Raw genomic sequence first — 19347 nt, forward strand, 5'->3', positions numbered from 1 at the left:
TTTGTCTGAAGTTCTTACTTTTGTAAAACACACTTACTTTTCCCTAGAGAACACAGACACAATAATAACGCAGCCCTAACAGTGTTGTCCTTTAGACCTTAACACACCTCAGGATAAATACGTGAGATTTCTGAGGGAGAGAGTGAGCCTTCCCTGTAAGTCAGGAGGGACTCTGGCTCTGCTCTGGAGCTTGGGTGCTAGAATCAAGGGAGATGTGAGAATTCTGTTTCTTCAGAGTACTCCAGAACAGAAGCGCGCAGAACAGAAGAAAGTCTGACCAGGCCCAACGCCCTGCAGTTAACAAGCTTGAGAGGGAAGCCTGTCTTCCTCTTAGTTCAAATGATCTTAACAAGAAAAATCTCGGCCCACTACAGCTGGAGATGGATGCATCCTGCTTCTTACGACAGGGCAAAGTTAAGTCGGCGCTGCTCCAGGGAGTGGCGAATTGAGTTTACACATAAGGATGACTAGTTATTTAGATGGTCACTCTTGTGCTTTTCACAGTCTATGGATGTCACTGTTTACATGGCCTGTCTAAAGGTTAGCATTTAAATAATCAGGTGGCTGCTAATGGATGTGGCAAATTGTGCTTGTCTAAGATGGCCAAGATAACACCTTCAGTCTATACAACCTGACCTCACTGCTCCCCTACCGAGAGGCAGACTTATCTATCCCCTTCTCCTTGGTTCTGAACTGGTCTTATGACTTGCCTGGAACTCATGGAGTGAGGTAGACATAAAGCTGACTGGAGAAGGCCAGGTAGCTTTTCCTGGACTCTCTTGGGACAGACACAGCTCTGAGGGAAAAGGTGTGGTGACTCACAATAAAGAGGTAGCTCTGTGGACAGCCTAGCTGAGTTCCACATCCAAGCCACGGCAGCCAAGACACAAAACATATTGGAGAGACCATCCTGGATCTTTCAGGGTAGCCTGGTCACCAGGGGGATAACACTGAGTGGCCTCAGCCAAGCTTTATGGAAAGCAGAGCTGTCTAAATGACACTTGACTATATTCCAACCTACAAAATCTGTAGGATGCAACACAATTGTCTCTGCTCCTCATCACTAAGCTTAGGGGTGACTTGCTGCATGGGCACAGTGGCTGCAGGGGTGTTAACTAGAAGCCACGGAAGGAGGAAGAGCAGTGAAAGCCCACAGCGGACAGGAGCGTAACCGGAACAGATGTACTTTATGTAATACGCTTGAATAGGGACCAGTTACATGGCAACTAAGGACTAGCTTTTTCTGAGACCCAGTTGAACGAACTGTACTGCTATTACTCTGCATGACATATAAGTGTGCAGGTGTTCAGAGAGAGAGAGAAGGGTGCTCAGATGGATAGGAGGAGGATGAGTATGCAGGTTTTGGAAGTACAAAAGGTCACTGAGATTCTTGCCTTGTCTGCAGGTGTCAACCTGGCCCAGGGTTTGTCTGCTCGGCGGTCATAGTCCGGGGAATCTGTCACTTCTACATACTCATTAAACCGCAGGATCCTTCGGGCTTGTAGCTCTGCCACGGTCGGTCGTAGGCTGAGCTGCAGGAGGGTAGCGGGGAAGACAGAGAGATCAGTTACACGTTTTTACAGCCTCTAGGTGGCAAGTTGTCTGTCTGGAACACTTCAAAGTTAAGGTCACTTTCAGGTATTAAAAGAGAAGCAACAGCATCTTGGGAATTCATAATGAGACCTAGAAAGCAGCATGCCCTCATTTCCAGACTAGAAACCCACCAGTGCTAGCTAGGTCAGCCTTCGGTAACTGTCTGCATCGTTCGATTCCCTACCACACATCTGGTGCTGAGATTCAGGTTTGCCCGTCATCTCTTGACAGACACAGCAATACACAGCGACAAAGGCCCACCAGTAGGCCCACAGCTCTAGGTTCACTGTAGTGACATTTGACAGATTAAGACAAAAGCTATGGACATCCCAGGAAATGGAGATGAGTCTCTGCTCTGGGTGCATGGAGAAAGACAGTGTTTCTCTGTCACAGAGGCCCAGAGAAAGGCGCAGCTACTGCAAGGCCTTCCTGGGAGACAAGCAGACAAGGGAGGCTTCCTGGGGACCAGCCCTTTCGGGGACCAGCCCTTTCTGCAGCCTTTCTGACCCATGTGCTCCCAGGGCTTGCTTCTTGAGTCCTCTGTACCATTCAAATGTCTCATTCTATGTGACCTGGTCAGTCCCGGGGCATCGTTGTTTTTCTCTCTTTCCCCTTTCACAAGCACCGAGAATAAGACTGGAATAACCCGGGCAGTGTTGGCACACGCCTTTAATCCCAGCACTTGCGAAGCAGAGGCAGCCCGATTTCTGAGTTCGAGGTCAGCCTGGTCTACAGAGTGAGTTCCAGGACAGCCAGGGCTACACAGAGAAACCTTGTCTCAAAAAAGCAAAGCAAAACAAAACAAAACAAACAAACAAAAGACAAAACAAAACCAAAGACTGGAATAATTCCTACACTTGGAAGGAACTCAGACCTACCTTGGGATACTTTTGCTGTGAACTCTCCAGCTACTGCCCAACCATGTGAGTCAGGACCCACATGCAACTACCGTCTCACCCTACCCTTCCTCAGGTATGGAAGACACAGCAGAGAAACCCTTAGAAGGATTTATAATGGGATACAAATTCTGATAGTGCTTAAGTTCTCCAAAGGCTGTTATTTTTAGCACAGGAGGGAAAAGCGCCGCGGTCCTGGGATTAGGTTTGTACCTCTGTAAAGAAGTGGGAAAGACTGCCCGGGTTCCAGCGATAAGCCATTTGTCGCTTTTGGTAACACTGGTCAAATTCACTCAATAAATTACTCACCCAGGTCTGCTACAGGACAGTGACAAATTGCTAATAGTCACAAAATACTTATTTAGTATTTCCACGGCTTAATGGAAAGTGTGAGCACTTGAAAATCCAATTAAAGACATAAAAATATATGAAAATGTTAATGTTGGCTTCCTAAATGGAAGGTTTGTGTGTGATGCTTCCTTTTTCTGTCCCTTTCTTGTATTTAAACGTTTTTCACTTAAAATACACATATTCACAATCAGTAAATGCAAAGTACAAGCTTTGCTAATTTCTCAAAATGAACATGGCAAGCAAATAGAAGATAACTGGTTTACATGCTGATATGAATGACTTGAATCATACGGTGGAGCACCAGGAGTAATCATCCCTAAATCCCACTCATGAGTTCAGAGTGGTTTGCGTCTAATAAAAAGAAACTGTCTCCCAGAACACGCATGTTCATTAGCAGTCATGACGTCATCACCTTCCGGCTGAGCCTCCGTTTGAGCTCCATTTTCGCTTCTTGCTCCTCTTCTTCGTTCTTTTCTGTTTATTAGGGGAGGCATAATGACAGTTATCAGAGACAATCATATAATCAGAAAAGTCCACCAGGAACAATTACCCAGGTCTGGCATGTGCTGATCAAGCATGCCATCACCTTCAAAATGTATCCAAAGATTCTTTCAGAAGGAGTGCTCATATGCATGTTATATATGTGCATATATGTAACGGTATCTTCCTTCCTAGTGGAACTGGTAAACTTTCTTCACTGATTTTAAACCTTTTTTTACCTCCAGATTTCTTGTTCTATGTCTATCCTATTTGCTGACCACCTCAGGGTTTTAGAAATACAATCTACCAGAATTTAGATAAAAATTTACTTCTGGGTCTGTCTTTAATGGGAAAAATCCAGGACACACTAAAAAGAACAAATTAGAACCACCCAGTGCACGTCGGAGCTGCTGACTTCCATTCAAACCCAACCAAAATATTTGGTTTGTCTTCCTATGTTTCCATAGAAGCAAAATGTAAGCATTGCTTGGGGCTTGGCGTTCAAGCCAACGTTCTGAATGGGGTTATGTTGTACTGTGGGTGGGAATTATTTATTTTCTTGTGACTAACTTTCCAAAATCGTCTTTTTCTGTAGCGCTTCATGAAGTAGTGCAATCCCATGCAGTCCAAACAGACGGGACTGCAAAAAGAAAGTTAAGAATTTTAAAAGAAATAAACAGTTTTCAGGATTTAAGGTATGCATATTTGAAGGGCTTCTGTAGTTGCTTCTTGTATCTCATCTGTGTTAAGTAAGGCAATGATTTTACTTCATGGTAAAATTCATGCCAAAGTTTCTAATGAAGAAAGACTGCATTATAGAAGGGATCAACTTAAAAGCTTCAGGAAAATTCTCTTCTATGTAAAGGCTTTATTTAAGATATCTGTGAGTCTGTGTGTGTGCATGCGTGAGTGTGTGTGTGTGTGTGTGTGTTGTGTGGGGTGGGTGTGTATGCTGTGTGTGTACAGGTCAGAGGACCTTGAATGTTATCGTTTGCTGTTATCTACCTTGGTTTTTAAGACAGTCTTTCGTACAGAGACCAGAGGCTTACTGATTAGGCTGAAGTGTCTGGGCACAGAGCCCCAGGAATCCATCTGTCTTTGCCTCACCAGAACTGAGATGGTAAACACATCCCACTATGTACACCCAGCTTCTTAAGTGGGTGCCTGCAACAGAACTAAGGTCTTCATGCTTGCACAGCAGTCACTTTACTGATTAAGCAACTTTCCCAACCCTAAAATGTACTTATTGTAAAATTTCAAGTGGACTTTTCACCACTAAGTTTGGTGTTATTAAAAAGTTAGTACTGAATATGGATAGGAGCTGTAGATTTTTGCTCATTGACCCCACCACATTTTTTCTATATTTTTTTCTTCTCTGGACATAATGAACTTCTGTATTCTTCTGAAATACATCTTTTAATTTACAAAGAAGAAGATGACCCATGTCCTTATATACAGCAATACAAACAGAAATCACCTTTCAGACGAGAGACACTTTAAGTTTCTTCATCAAATTAATTTGATTCTATATCAGATTTCTTGTGAATGAACTGCAAGCTTTGCTGATTGCTTCACAAAAACAAGTCTCTCTATAGCCTTAAAATGTACACAAAGGATCACTTACTTAGTGTGAACTGAATGAAGCTTCTGAATTGTATATTACTATACACATTAGACAAATTCCAAACTTCTTGTTAATGACATTAAAGTCAGAACTTTACAGGGCAAGAACTGTATTTAGAAGAAAAACATAACCCTTTAATTTAATTTTAGTTACTTCTTCTCATATGCCTACCATGCTTCATTTCTTTTTTGTAAAAGCTACTCCTACAAAAAATTAAATTTATTCATTTTATTTTAGAAGTGTTTTGCCTACATTTTGTGTTTGTACACCATATGAGGGTTTGCTGTCCACTAAGGTCCAAAGAGGGCATTGAATGTTGTGGGTCTGAAGTTGAAGATGACTGTGAGCTGTCATGGGAACTATGGGAATGGAACGTAGGTCTTCTGCAAGAGCACCAGGTGCTCTCAGTTGCTGGGCCATCTCTCCAGGGCTCCATTTACCATGTTTCATTTCTTAAAGGCTTTTTTCAAACATACACACCCACACAGACACACACACAGACACACACAGACACACACACACACACACACACACACACAAAATCTCAAAGGTTTTCATTCCTTATGTAAAATGTCATTCCTTTGAAGGGAATATTAGTTTTTACCATTTAAGGATGTTGTACAACAAGGTGACAGCCAGTGACATCTAAGAAGGGAAGAGCTGATTGCAGTTAGGCAACTTAAGTAAACAGCGTTTTACGATCTGGGAATTCTTCCCTGACATCAGGAACTGGCTTTTAATATTTTTCCCATGTTTGATATAATACTTCTAAAGTGGGTGAGGGATGGAGGTGGCTGCCCATGGTGTAGCCTCAGAGTCTTTGAAGAGTGATACAGGATTAAGGGTATATCTTGAAGTTGGTACTTAAATATTCAGTGAGGTGTCCATTTAAGGCACATCATTTTCTTTATCAGGTGATTAGTTAAGCAGACTAACTGTCCAGATGATCTAAACTGTCTGAGGCATTGGGATGGATTAAAGGGTTTCCACGGAGGAAGGGACAGAGCTCTTGGTCAGTGTCTTGCATCGTAGTGGAGAAGTGCTGCCTCAGATAGCTATAGGGAAGCATATGCAAAACCATCAATACATGTGCTTTAAAGGCGGTGGGCACTGCAGAAAACTGCCTGGCTGGTCAGTGTGGCCTCAATGTTGTATGGATTCGCTATGAGAAGAGGAAAAGAAGGAGCAAAACTAACAACTGGGGTAGCACTGCTCTGTTGAGCCATTAGTCGGGATAAAATGAACTGGGCTTCCCCATATATTCTCTGTGGTTCTGTTTATCTTTCTGCCGCTTGGTGTGTTTCTGTGTGGGTGCCTTTTTGTTGTGTCTTGTTTTGTTTTACTTAAAAGTTTTATGTACTTATTGTGTGTTTATGTTCATAAGCACACTGCCACAGCACACATGTGGAGGTCAGAAGAAAACTTGTGGCAGTAGATTGTGTTGGTCCCAGGGACTGTATTCAAGTTGTCAGATTTGGTGGCAGCGCCTTGACCTGCTGGGCCATCTTACTGACTCCATATAGGTATTTTGAACAGGTAAAAATATATTTATAGACGTTTGAAATGTATGTTTATATGATATACTAACATATATTTAGGTATGTATGTATATATATTTATTAACACACATATATTAATATATATGTTAAAAACCTAAATCAATGGGTATATGAAGAATAAAGATGTCAACAGTAGAGTATAGATGGAAGACATGTGGTTAGTTGACCTCTGTAACATTTCATCCATTTTTTTTAGATAAAAAAAATTTCACAGTTAATTATCAAAGGAAGAGATTCAGAACTCAGTGGCCTGGGTTTGTTTGTTTTTTTTTCTCTGTGGAAAGTACATTTGAAATGACACTCACAACTGAACATGAGAGCAATGCATTCTGCTTCAGGTTCTGTATGGAAAAGCTCATAGCACTTTTCCTGATCAGCCAGAGTTGACATCTCTGGTTGGCAAGGATAAGGGACATGATACTAAGACAGCAGGTTTGTCCCACGTCCTTACAGGGTAGCTATTGGTATTTATTGTCACCTTAGCCATGGTTATGAAAGTGATGGGCCTGGATTAAAGAACTGTTGATGACTTCATGCTTTGAATCACTTTCTCAGCCCCTAACAGATGATCTTAAAAACCATATTGTATCATAGAGGTTTCTGGTGTCTTCATTTAGATATTCTTGCTACTTTTGAACAGAAACTGGAGATGAATATCTGAGCAGAAAGAGGAAAATACAGAAGAGTTGAACGAAGTGTTTGTGGGCTAAGCTCAGTGGGAAGAGCCTCCCCAGCTCTGCCTGCTTCCCTTGGCCTGTATCAGGGGCTCGGGAGCCAGTTATCTGCCTCTCCAGACTGGAAATGGACCTCCTGTTTCCAGAATCAACATGAACTTAGAAGGAAGTAAAACAGGGCTAGAGTCAAGATGAAGTTGACTTTGGTCCTTCAATCTTTCCCGAACCTCCAGGAAAACAGAGGGTACAAAAGCCAACACAGCATTTAAGATCAACATGCAATAAATTTCCGGATCCATGAAAGAGTTCCTCAAATAACTAAACTCCACTGTGGCTTGGCACATCAGTCCCCAAGGACAGAATTACCCAGAATTTGCAAGGCCCTCTTTTCAAAGTATCTCATCAGACATCCAGTAAGAGCTACCCTTTGTATACATACACAGGAGCTCATAGTCTACTTCTGAGCTGAAAGTTTAACTTAGTGAGTATGTCCCAGGAACTCATCAGAGAAAATATTGACACCTATGGGTTTTGTTTTCCTGTCAACATTAGATGTTGCTAGAGTAAAAACACAGCCTTCTTTTGTAAGCCACAACCATTTTGTCTTTCGGGCGGGCATTTCTGCATGTTAGCAGGTGCCTTGATGGGATCTACTCAACACTATGCTCACAAGTAACCAGAAAAAGCACAGTAGGAGAGAAGTGCCACATAGTAGGTGGTTGGTCCTTCTTGTACTGGCTAAATGTTCACCGTGGGGCTGTTTCAGTTATGGCAACAGTCCTATAAATATACTACAAAAATCTTTCTTTCCTTTAGAAAAGAAAATAACTCATATTAGAGTGTGGGGTCATCCAGCAGGCTGACTGCACTCTGCCAGCATCGTTGAAACGGATGTTCCCGTGCCAGTGAGTTACTGAGTTACTGCTATTACAGTCCTGCTGGGGGTTCTGAGCATTCCCAGCCTTTGAGATTTCACAAAATACAAAGCTCTTGGAGAGCTAGGTTAACATCTAGAAGTTCAGCTAGACTCTGCCTCGAAAATCACTGATGTTTGTTGGCCATCCTGCGAGAGGAGCAGGGCAGGCTGTGTTTCTAGTGGGATCTCCCACACTTAGCCACCAGCAACCAGAATGGAAAAACAGAGTAGGGGAATGAATGGAGAACTCTTTAGGTTTCAAGAAACCACAAAGAATTTAAGAAAGAAGAGGAGTTATCACAACAGAGGAAAATGGAATGCCTTGCAAAACCCCTCTTGCCATAATTTTAAATTGGGACATTTGCTCAACCTAGCAACAAACTGTATTATTCATAACAATATAGGGATGTTTGATTGATTTCCTTGTGGATTTCTTCTCTGGAAGTTATTTGAGTAGACTAGAGAATTTTCTTTAATATTTGAGCAAAAGAACACATGGGATACATTTCTCTCTCAAACGTAATTACTATGAGTAGGTTCTACTTTAGGGGACACCAGGCTTAAAGTCATAAAAATGAAATATGAAAACCAAGAAATTATTTTTTAGATATGTAAGCATCTAACTAACATATGTGACACTCCCAGGCCACTTCAGGCAGCTGAGAGTCATGTTTCCCTCCTGCTGGACAGACTGTGTCCGGGCATCTTGTTATTGATCACCCAAGGGATCACAGTGGAGCATCATACACTCACGTTTTAAGATGTTTCTTTGTTCCAATTCTTCCGTTGTTGGCCTCTGGCTGAGTCTCCTACAGGGACAAAATGAAGAATACACACTACAGGTTACAAGACGAACACACCCCAAGTTACAAATGAGGCCCTTTGAGTGGAAGATGCAAACAAAACAGTGAAGCTAAACTTTGTCATATCTTGAGAAATAGACCTAGAAATTTAAGCCTGTAAGCGATATTGCCCCCTTCAATCTGTTCAGACACTACCAAGAGTGGCTTAGACTTTCGACTATCTTCCCTTTACTCATCCTTGAAAGACAGGCATCTGACTTTGGTTGGGTACATGCCTACAGACTCATGGCTTCCCTAGCAGCTAGGTGCGGGATGGGACATGAGCAGAGTGAGCTTTTAAAGTTGTTTTTCACTCTCGACATAGATGAGTGTGTGGTCCCTGCTTTCCATGTCCCTCTTGCTACACTTGAACGTGGTGCTATGAGCCAGCTTTGATCTTGCAGATGAGATTACCCAGGGGCATAAGAAATTAATAAAGCAGAAGGAGTCTGGCTGTTAGGCCTCTGAGGAGAGAGAAGGAGAGACTCCATCATGCTGGGTGGCCCAGCTTCCTCTAGACTGCCCAGTAAGAAAGAATTCAATACACATTGCTGAACTCCTGGATCCCTGGCATGTTACAGCAGCTTAACCGATAGCTTATTTAATTAATGTACTGGTGCCTCAAATCAGCTGCTGTTGCAAAGCTCATGCCAATGTTATGAGTTGCTCAATCTATGCTGCTCAGGGTTTGAAGGGAAATCCTGGTCAGGCCCTGCAAGCTATCTTAAGCTATGTGGCTCCCTCTTCCCTGCTGCTGAGGTAAGCCAGGCTCATCCAGGATTAGTAGCTAACTGCTTTACATGAGGGCAGAAACTCCTTATAACTTTGCTCTTGGTCTTGTTTACATGATTAATTTCTTGTTCATCGTAGTGAAAGATTTCTGAGGAATGGATGCTGAGTTTGCATAAATTACGATGATACACACAAAGGTGACTGACTTTAATGAACTCTTTTCTCGACCTACCAAATTCTCCATGGTAGGAACATGTCAAACCAGTGACCATTCAGAGCTTGCTCAGATTTTCCTTGAAGTTAGATCTCTATTGGGACTAAATTAAAATGAGTTACAGGGTCCACAAAAGGCCCTGGGGAGCAACTGTAGCTGGGAAGCTGGAATCTATGCCCCGACTGTATGTGTGCTACGAGTGTGCATTGCCAGTGTACTGCAGTCTGTCATGCCCAGGTCTGCTAGTTCTCTCCTGTCCTACCTTCACCAACCAAAGAGCATCCATGGATGGACTGAGCCCACCCACCCCCCGCACATACACAGCAGATGTGCAGCTCAGTCTCCATGTGGGTCCCCCAACAACTGGAGCAGGGACTGTCCCTAAAGCTGTTGCCTGTTTGTGCCTAGTCCTGCAGAGGCTTGATGTGCTGGTGGGGGTGGGGGAGTCAGGGAGGTATACCCAGGAAGTGCCCACTCTCTCAGAGGAGAAGGGAGAGTGGGGGAAGAACTCTGTGGCAGGGAGGAGGGGGACAGCAATCGAGATGTAAAATGGATAAATAAATATATTAAAACATTAATAAATTAATGGAGGGAGAAAGAAAGAATGATCCCCTAGGTTTTCAAATGTGTGACTGGGAGATGATTTGTGATATCTAATATGTTCATAACAAATTTAATACAATGTAAATTTTAAAAGAATTTTTAAAAATCTACAGGTGATTAAAACAGGACCTTGAAGGTTGCCTTTCATGAAGAACGGAAGCGTCTGAGTTCTTTATCTACGTGTGAGAGTATGTAGAAAAGGCCTTGGCTGTTTTAAGCACAAATAACCATGAGAATAGCCACATCTACTTTTTGTTCCTACTCTCAAAGTTTCTGGTATTGTGTTGATGGTTACTGTGTCTGGAATCTTTAAAACAATTCAACAAGGTAGCTGTCAGCTCCCAACTTGAAGATGAAGAAAGAGATGAACAAACTTGCTTACATTAAAACATGAGCAAATGCTGGAGTCAGGTTCTGCTCCTGCCATATTTGACTTAAAAGTGTGTTCTCTAAGTTCTAGGTGTAGGTAAAGTCCTGAGCAAGACGGATAAGATGTGCTGTGTTCACTGAAAAACAATTCTTTAACATTTATATACTATTAAGAACAAACCTTACTGCATTTAAGAAATAATTAAAGCTACAGATCATGTGTGTACTTAAAGATAGTATTTGGTGGGCTTTGCTGGGATACTAGCTCATAAAAGATACAGGTGGTGCCCACAATGGATGGTTAGAATTGGCCTGCATCCATTCTGATTTAAGTGCACACTTCACTTACACCGTCTCCAAGGAATCCTTGATGAAACAGACACAACACTGATATCCCACACTGATGGTTTTGATTTTTTTTTTTAAAGTTTGTTCTTTAATCTCTTTTTATATTAGTGCCCTGGTTTTGTCCAGTTGGTTTGTTTTAATTTGTCACTGTAATAAACAGTCTTATCATACATATCTTTATAATACACCCTTTAAAGAGTTATTGTAGATCCTCTCCTTCTTACATATGCCTCCAAGATGGAATTATTATGCAAAGAAATAGCTTCATTATAGCACTAAACTGCTTCAAAAATATCAATCAAGAACAATGTATACTGATTTTCAGTAAACTCAGGTTTAATTTTTAGTTGTGTTTCTGCTAGCTTAATGGGTGTATGCAATTTAAGTTAAAAGTAAACATGTAACTTTACTGGATGCTTGGTGTGGTCCAGGTAGCAAAAGCCTTAAATGTAAGAACTCTGTTTCATGAGTGACATCAAACATTGGGGATCTTCTATCTTGTAGATATATTTCTGCCAGTAGTTTTTTCAGTTCTAAATAAGACCACTCCATTAATTAATTAATATTAATTATTTCATGCCTGCATGCACACATTCATTCACTCATTTGTATGCAGTCCTTATGATCAAACCCAAGGTTTTATATTTGCTAAGCCATCACTTTACTACTGGGCTCCACCCTAGCCCAGTCTTCTGACTGTGACTAGTCCTCTCTTGCTATTAAGCATCTTCAAAATGTCCTTCATTCCATCTCAGTGGATGATCTTTGGACTTCCTTGAGCTCATGTTAGAAGAGGTGACCCTTGTCCTGTTTCCTTTCATAAAATCAAAAGCCCATCAAATGCTCTGATTCTATCCAATACATCTACTTTCCTTCAAAGTCTGTGAGAGTGGCGCAGCTGACCTACCTGTCTGATGAATTTTTCTCACTGCTAAAATGTTTGCTATCTCTCTAAATTCATTCTGTCCACTGTGGTTGCCCGCACAGGAAGTGTTTTGAGCCTCAGGTTAAAGAAACAGTTGATTATTTAAAATAGCTTCTGAGAGTACAGTGCCTGCCACCTCTCTTGCTTGCTGTCTTCCCCTCCCCTGGACCAGTGACAGGATTACTGTCATGCTGGTTGGTGTTGATTGACTAACCTTACATGATTTTTTTTTTTGAACTTACAGAAGTTATTATGTAGCAGTTTTGTTTTCTCACTTTTTAGGCATAGAATTACAAATAATAGCATTTTGGTTCTATAATTTATATATTTTTCCATTACAAATAACTAGGACTAGACATTTAGAATAAAAAGAGTAGGGAAACTTTGTTCATTTAAAAATGATTTTAGGTTTTATCTAGGTACTAACATATTTAGTATAATTTATAAAACCTTTAATTTTTGTTTGTTTCATGCTTTTGTAATATAATACAATTTTTACCTGGGTTTTAAAGATGGAATCCAGGTCCCCATGCTTGCACAGCAAGCCCTTTACCAACTGAGTGATTATCCTTGCACTGTGGTTCACTTCTTAAAAAATCATTTACTATGATAAACTATACTAATATTCTTTGCTTTAAAGGAGTTTATCTTATTTTGCTATTATTTTATACACATTACTATTCAGCGATTAAAAAATTTCACAGCCAAACATAAACAAAGGCAATAAAATAATAAAACACATTTGTTACATGTTCTCCTGCATGTGGCATAGAGGGGATGGTATAAAAGAAATCCATCAGCAACAAACGGTGCTCCTACCCTGGTTCTGTTACAAAGGAACTGCATGGTTTCCAGCAATCCCCTTTCTGTCCCCCAGGCCCCAGAGAGGCCCCTGGCTGTACTTGTTAAGAAGACAAATTTGACATGAAGTTCCTTTGACTTCTCTGAGCTCCTTCCTGAGACAGGAAATGGTCAAGGCTTAGGGCTGAGGTGAAAACACTCCAGTGGGAAGACTCCTGGAGTCCTAGAGGGAGTCGAAAGTGCTGGGGATTCCCAGGCCTCCTGTGGGATTCCTTAGGAGGGTAACCCTTCCCTTCAGATAGGAGCCACAGCTGCTGTCACTAAAAGTCACCCCTTTGGCAGAGAAGGGCCTTAGCGGATTCTTTCCCTGTGGAGAATAGCCCTGGTAAGGACCTTCCCACAGGATCATATAAGTCTCTCAACAAGGACAGAGACTTCCTCCCATCTTTACATTCTTATCTGGTTCTCTTTTCCCAGGGATACACCCTGCCTGGTGCATTGCACAGTGGGAAAACACAGCAGAAAACAGTGACACTTGAGTGAGCCCAAGCTGGCATCAGAAACAAGAGCTTTGGTGGGAAGGAATTAACCTCTATTAAGAAGTATAGTTAAACGAACTTCTGAAGGCACGCCTGGCAAAACCAGAAGGCCTACAGTAGCAGGAGGGCAGGGGGAAGGGAGATGTGTTGCCCCTTCGTTCTCAGCTAAAGGCTATGTGTGGTTAGAGGGCTGTGCTTGCTTACCTGACAGGACAAGGCTAGACCAGGTTTGGCATGTCTCCAGTCTCACAGCCCACAGGATGGACTATCATAGTTGTGACATAAAAATCCCAGTGAGTCCTCAGATTAGCACAGATGGCGTACAGGTTGTGGCCTGCAGGCCAAACTCTTCATGCCACCCTTTTTTGGTAAATGCATTTTATTAAAGCACTCCCGGGCTCATCTGTTTATATATTATTTACATGTTTTTCTACAATGGCACAGTTGAATTAACTGCAATGGAGACCAGCCAGTCATCAAAGCCTGAGGACTCGTAACTGACCCCTGGTTGGGAAAGTCTACTGACATTTGAGCTAGATTTTGGAGATCTTAAAGGTATTGGACAACTGACCAAAGGGTAAATTCTGTGGATGGTTCACCATTTGAGACCTAAGCCTGGTGAATTCACCAAGACCTCAGGCAGCTAGGAGACTTTGGAAAGAACAGGAATCAATCACTGCTGTGCTCACACCCCCAGCAAGTACCTGACCAGCTTAGTTCCGATCTGTTGTCGCAGCTCCTGCCTCTCTTCTTCAGATGTTCGCTGCAGGATGTTTTTATCCTCCAGTTCTTTCTTGGATGGTCTGTTGCCAAGTTTGATGGCAAGTGTATCCCTTCGTCTTATCTTACTTGCCAATGCACCTGAGGGTTGAAAAGAGCAGAAACACAGGCACATCAGTTTTACTTTTTGTTTACACGTGGGTGGACTTTAACAGGACCTAGGCCAAATATTTTACTTGCATGCAAGAGGGGAACCCTAATCAGTCCCAAGGGGATAAGGGCTGGGTTGGAGGTAGTGCATTTTGAAAAAGAACTGAAGGATTTTTCTTTTTTTAAAATGTTCTGGGAAAAGGAAATCCCAAGGCACCATGATCAAGCTTGGAAGTATCACCTCATCATTTGGATGGTGATAGCTGAAGTTTATCCTGCTGATATGGTGGGCCATGGGAGTCAGTGATTGCACAATGCTTTTGCTTTCTTTTTAAGTCAAAAGCTTATCCTCTCTCCTTCTTCTGTACAGTTAATCCTCAGCATCCTCTCCCACCCCCCCACCCTCCTGCCCCCAGTCAGGCTTCATGCTGGCAGAGAGCCTACCCTATATACAAATGCTTTAACCCTCACTCAGCCAGGCATTCTAAAACTCCAGGCAGACAGTGGCTATCAGATAGATACCAACGAGGGAGAATTTTACACATTCCTATCGAATCATTAATATAACTAATCACTTTTAGTCATCTGTAAATCCAATCCCACATTGAATTCCTCCCAAGTCACACTCATCCTAAGTTAAAAGGAAAGCAAAATACATAATAAAAAGCAAAACAAAACACCATTGTAACAGCACGTTCCAGCCACCTAATTAGACACAGACATGGTCTTCACTCCCCTTTAGGACCCTTCCTTTCTAGACGTCACCCTATCTTAGCGATAGTGGACAAGTGAGGTTGTTGAACTTCAACAAAGTGTTTGTCATTCTTGACTCATTCCTCTTTCTTCAAGCTACATTATAAAACGAGCGAAGCACTTCCAGTAAGCTGAGGAATCCCCACCTTCCCCATATTCTTCAAGAACAGGCCCTCGGACAAATGCCTACTTTTGACTTTCCTGGGCAAAGCTTCTGTCCTTAGGAAGTTTAGATTGTTTGTATCAAGATAAATGTTCAGTCTCATTGACTGATGAAGGTGTGAGATACTTATGCAGTATCCTCTTCTGGAAAAAAAAAATCTGTCACCATGCGCTAAACTCTGGGACAGGCACATTTTGTATTTTCTTACAGTACTGGAAACTGAACCCATGACATTTTGCTATCCTCCAAGACTTTTTTTTACTTTTTAGCTTGAGACACTGTCTCAGGAAGTTGCCCAGGCTAGTCTTGAATGTACTCTGTATCCAAGGCTCGCCTTGAACTTCCTATAGACTTGCTCCATCCTTCCACATAGCTGGGATAAAGGTCTGTATCATCAGTTCTAACTAGGATAGATATGTTTCTTCTAATTTGAGAGAAGACAGTGCATAGTAGGTAGCTCTCTGTATACTTCTTACTCCTCCACCTCTTGAAAATAGTCTTACTTTCTCCACTGCTGTCATCATCATCATCATCCTCTTCATCATCATCATCAGTGTACAAGATGGGTCCATCTGAGTCAGAGTCATTGGCTTGGTATTCTCTTGGGACCTCATCCTCTTGGGCACTGAAGGATTCTGACGAGTCTCCCATCTGCTCAGGGGTCAGCAACTGAGGTCCAACTTTTCCCAGCTCATCTTTGGTTGTAAAACTGTCAAGGGCAGAAAAGCACAGGATGATGTGAACTTCAGAGCAATCTTTATGGATACCAATGCAACGAAAAACATGCTAGCTAGTATCATGAATATCCTTCATGGGGAAGGGAGAAATGCAACATGGGACATCCAGCCAACATTACCAACATGGAAGTGCTCTGACCCATTATTTAGTTATTAAGGTTAAATATTTCTTGTTTGCAAAGTGAGAAAGTATCATTGTATGATATCTAACATGTTAAGTGCATGAACAGTGTGAAGCTGTACTTTGTCCATTCTTGTCCATAAACACTAGAAGAAAGTGGGCTAGGGCAGATGTAGGGATAGCTTACTTAGTAAAGTGTTTGCTGCAAAAGTCTGACTACCTGAGAGTTCAATCCCCAGAGCTCACGTTAAAAATCATAGCTGAGGAAGTGCTTTGCTTATACTCTCAGTGCCTGAGAGGCAGGACCAGGCAGACAGGCAGATTTCAGGGGGTCATTGTATAACCATCGTAGCCTACAAGGCCAGCAAGAGACCCTGAGTCTATAAATGACTGATCTGAGGAAAGACACCTGACGCTGACATATGATCTCCACATAGACATGCACATGTGCACGACACCATCCTACATACACACACACACACACACACACACACACACACACACACACACACGCACACACGCACGCACACACGCACGCACGCACGCACTCACATATACAACAACAATGAGTCAGAAGCACCACAATACTTGATTCTCTCTGCACTTCTTGTTTGCTCTTTGAGTCTAAATGTCAACCTCAGCTTCTTCACATATGTTTCTGGATCATTCAGTTGACCTCTTTACCCTACTCCCCTGTTCTCACAGTGATCCAAACACGACTCCATTGCAGAGCTTAGCATCCCTGACATGTCTGTCTTCTGACTCCTACCATGCCTTTGACAAATAGGATTCATAGCTCTCTGCATCTCAACATCCAGAAGGGTGTAACATAGGAAAGCACATATTTTATTAATATTGGAACAAATCCCATTTTCTTTCTGGCCAGTGAGTCAACACACAAAAACCCTAAATCCTCTCTGGGCTTTAATTTCTTCATGTATAAGACTTCTAGTTTTACAGGACTAGAGTAACACCAAAGACGCAAAATGTCAGATGGGTTATTATCCTGATGGATAATAACTCTTTGTTGTGTAAACAGGCAAAGTTCTCCAGAGTGCTCACCCACTTTCAAAGACCATGCATGGGGCAACAAAACAGTTAATTTCAAAAACAGTGTAATCACCATTGTAAGATATAGAAAACCTCCCCCAATACTTTCTGATATAAGTAGATGAATTCACATCTGGATGTCATACTTTGGAAAGAACACAAAGTGAAAACATGTCTGATGTTCTCACAGAGAAACAACAAACCCAACCTCTAACCTTCCCCTAAGACAAACAACACGATCTGAAAATGCTTTCATTAATGCACACTGGCAGAGTTCATTAGGAAGCAAGGCATTTGGTTTTAAGGCCAGGTACTTCTGGGACTCTCCATTTTTTTACTTAGAAAAACCCAACAACCTAAATTGTTCTCAAAGAGGTATATGAAATCTTACTTGACTGCATGTATGCATAGGTTCACTAATTTTGAATGTCTTCCACTGCCACTCTTCTTATTTAAGATGTGGTCTCTCACTGAACCCAGAACGTAACATTCCAGCTAGATTGGTGCCAGCAAGTTCCCAGCACTTGCTGGTCATTGCTGCCTTCCCATCTCCAGCGCCGGCAATGTTACATATACGCACGGCTATGCCTTTCTTTTACATGGTGTTTGGGCTGAGTGAAGGCATTCATGCTTACTGAGGAAGCACTCAACTGAGCTGTCTCTCAAGTACCTGAAATCTCATTTTAAATTATGTGACATATAAAAGTAGCTCAAGATTTCCCATCTTACCAATTCTTAAGGGTACCATGTGATGGCATTTAGGGACGTTCACCTTGCTGTGTAATTGCCATCTCCAGAACTTTTGCATCTCTCTAAACTGAAGCTCTGTCACTCCCCACAGCTCCTACCCTCAAAAACCACCATTCTCCTCTCCATATCTGCAATGCTGAGTACTTTTCCAACATCATATAAGTAGAATTATACATGGGCTGTACCTTATGTCACCTAACGCAATGTCAAGAATATCCAAGTCATAGCAGTGGCACAACTTCCTTCCTCCTGAAGGCTAGATGATATGACAGTATGCACGTGCGTGTGCCATCGTGTTTACTCATCCCCGAGCCAGTGCACATTGGGTTGATTTGCCTTTTGGGGACTCTATGTACATTGGTGCTTAAATCCATTCTCCACTTGCGATTCTTTGAACTTGCTGAGTTACTGAATCATGGTAATCCTGTAGTCACTTCTTTGGATACAACGCACAATGAAGTGTCATTGCAAATAAGGGAAGATTTCTTTGTATGGACAAACTTCTCCATAGTCTAGAATCTTAGCTGATTGCTGCCGAAAGCTATTCTATTTTGAAGAGACTGTCACTTTGGGTGTCTACACTAGGCTTAGAAGATATGTTAATTAATAATAGCCTCTGCATGTGCAGAACAAGGCACTTCAGGGCTCAGTCCTGATACTTGTGCTGTTAGCCACTAACCTACTGTCTTAATTAGTTTAACCTTACCATTGGTATAGTATTCAGCGGTTTGCAGGGTTCAGCAACATTTACTTACGATTCATAACTATTTGAGACTAGAAGGTGGTTATTTACAATGTGGATCCAAGAAAGGCCATAAGTCAGGAGCCCACCCAACCTGGCCAGTCAACGTGGGATTCAGACTAGGCTGTAAGTCTGCATACCAAATGTTATATTTTATCATTATAATTAGTTAGTATTAAATATGCTCCATGTCTGCATTGGTCACCTCACACCTTGCCTCTTATGGTTCCCGAGAACACTGAACAACATGGCACATTCCATACATTTTTGTGGAATGGGCTCAACAAGTCATTTTCCAACATGACCTCAAATGGGCCATGTTTTTTCTGCCCCGTGTTATAGAGCTGTCTGTGTTGCGGATCAAGCTGTAAATGAAGAGAAGCGGGCCGAACGGCAGCCCGTGTGACAGCAAGAGATGTAGGTATTTTTATACACAACCACTAGCCCTTTTTCAAGTTTTGATATTTGTATCCCAAACATAAGGCTTTTCACGCTATGACAGAGTCTTCACACATTGGGTGACTAAATGTAACCCAGGGAAAGTTCTAGGGAAAGCAAGTGAGTGAGAGCCAAAACCTCCAATTCAAATTCCACTTGGAAGAGAGAGAATCTGGGAGGAAGCCTGAGAGACTATGTCCTTCAAGCTCATTAAATCTAGTGCAAACACAAACTACCCCTGAAGAAGGCATTATAAT

General features: G+C 42.0%; 1 protein-coding gene across 10 annotated transcripts in view; it reads right to left on the bottom strand.

The window, feature by feature from the left end:
- Positions 1 to 19347, bottom strand: part of Phactr2 (phosphatase and actin regulator 2) — a 261938-nt gene that overhangs the window by 16565 nt on the left and 226026 nt on the right. For all 10 annotated transcript variants that reach the window (XM_031380440.1, XM_031380433.1, XM_031380438.1 and 7 more), the window contains 5 exons: positions 15756 to 15961; positions 14171 to 14327; positions 8847 to 8902; positions 3253 to 3314; positions 1395 to 1532 (listed from right to left, as the gene is read on the bottom strand). In XM_031380440.1, the coding sequence (XP_031236300.1) occupies positions 1395 to 1532; positions 3253 to 3314; positions 8847 to 8902; positions 14171 to 14327; positions 15756 to 15961 (619 nt within the window). The remainder of the gene's footprint in view (positions 1 to 1394; positions 1533 to 3252; positions 3315 to 8846; positions 8903 to 14170; positions 14328 to 15755; positions 15962 to 19347) is intronic.

This window comes from Mastomys coucha, unplaced genomic scaffold, assembly GCF_008632895.1.
Source record: "Mastomys coucha isolate ucsf_1 unplaced genomic scaffold, UCSF_Mcou_1 pScaffold2, whole genome shotgun sequence".
In the NCBI taxonomy this organism is placed as follows: Eukaryota; Metazoa; Chordata; class Mammalia; order Rodentia; family Muridae; genus Mastomys; species Mastomys coucha.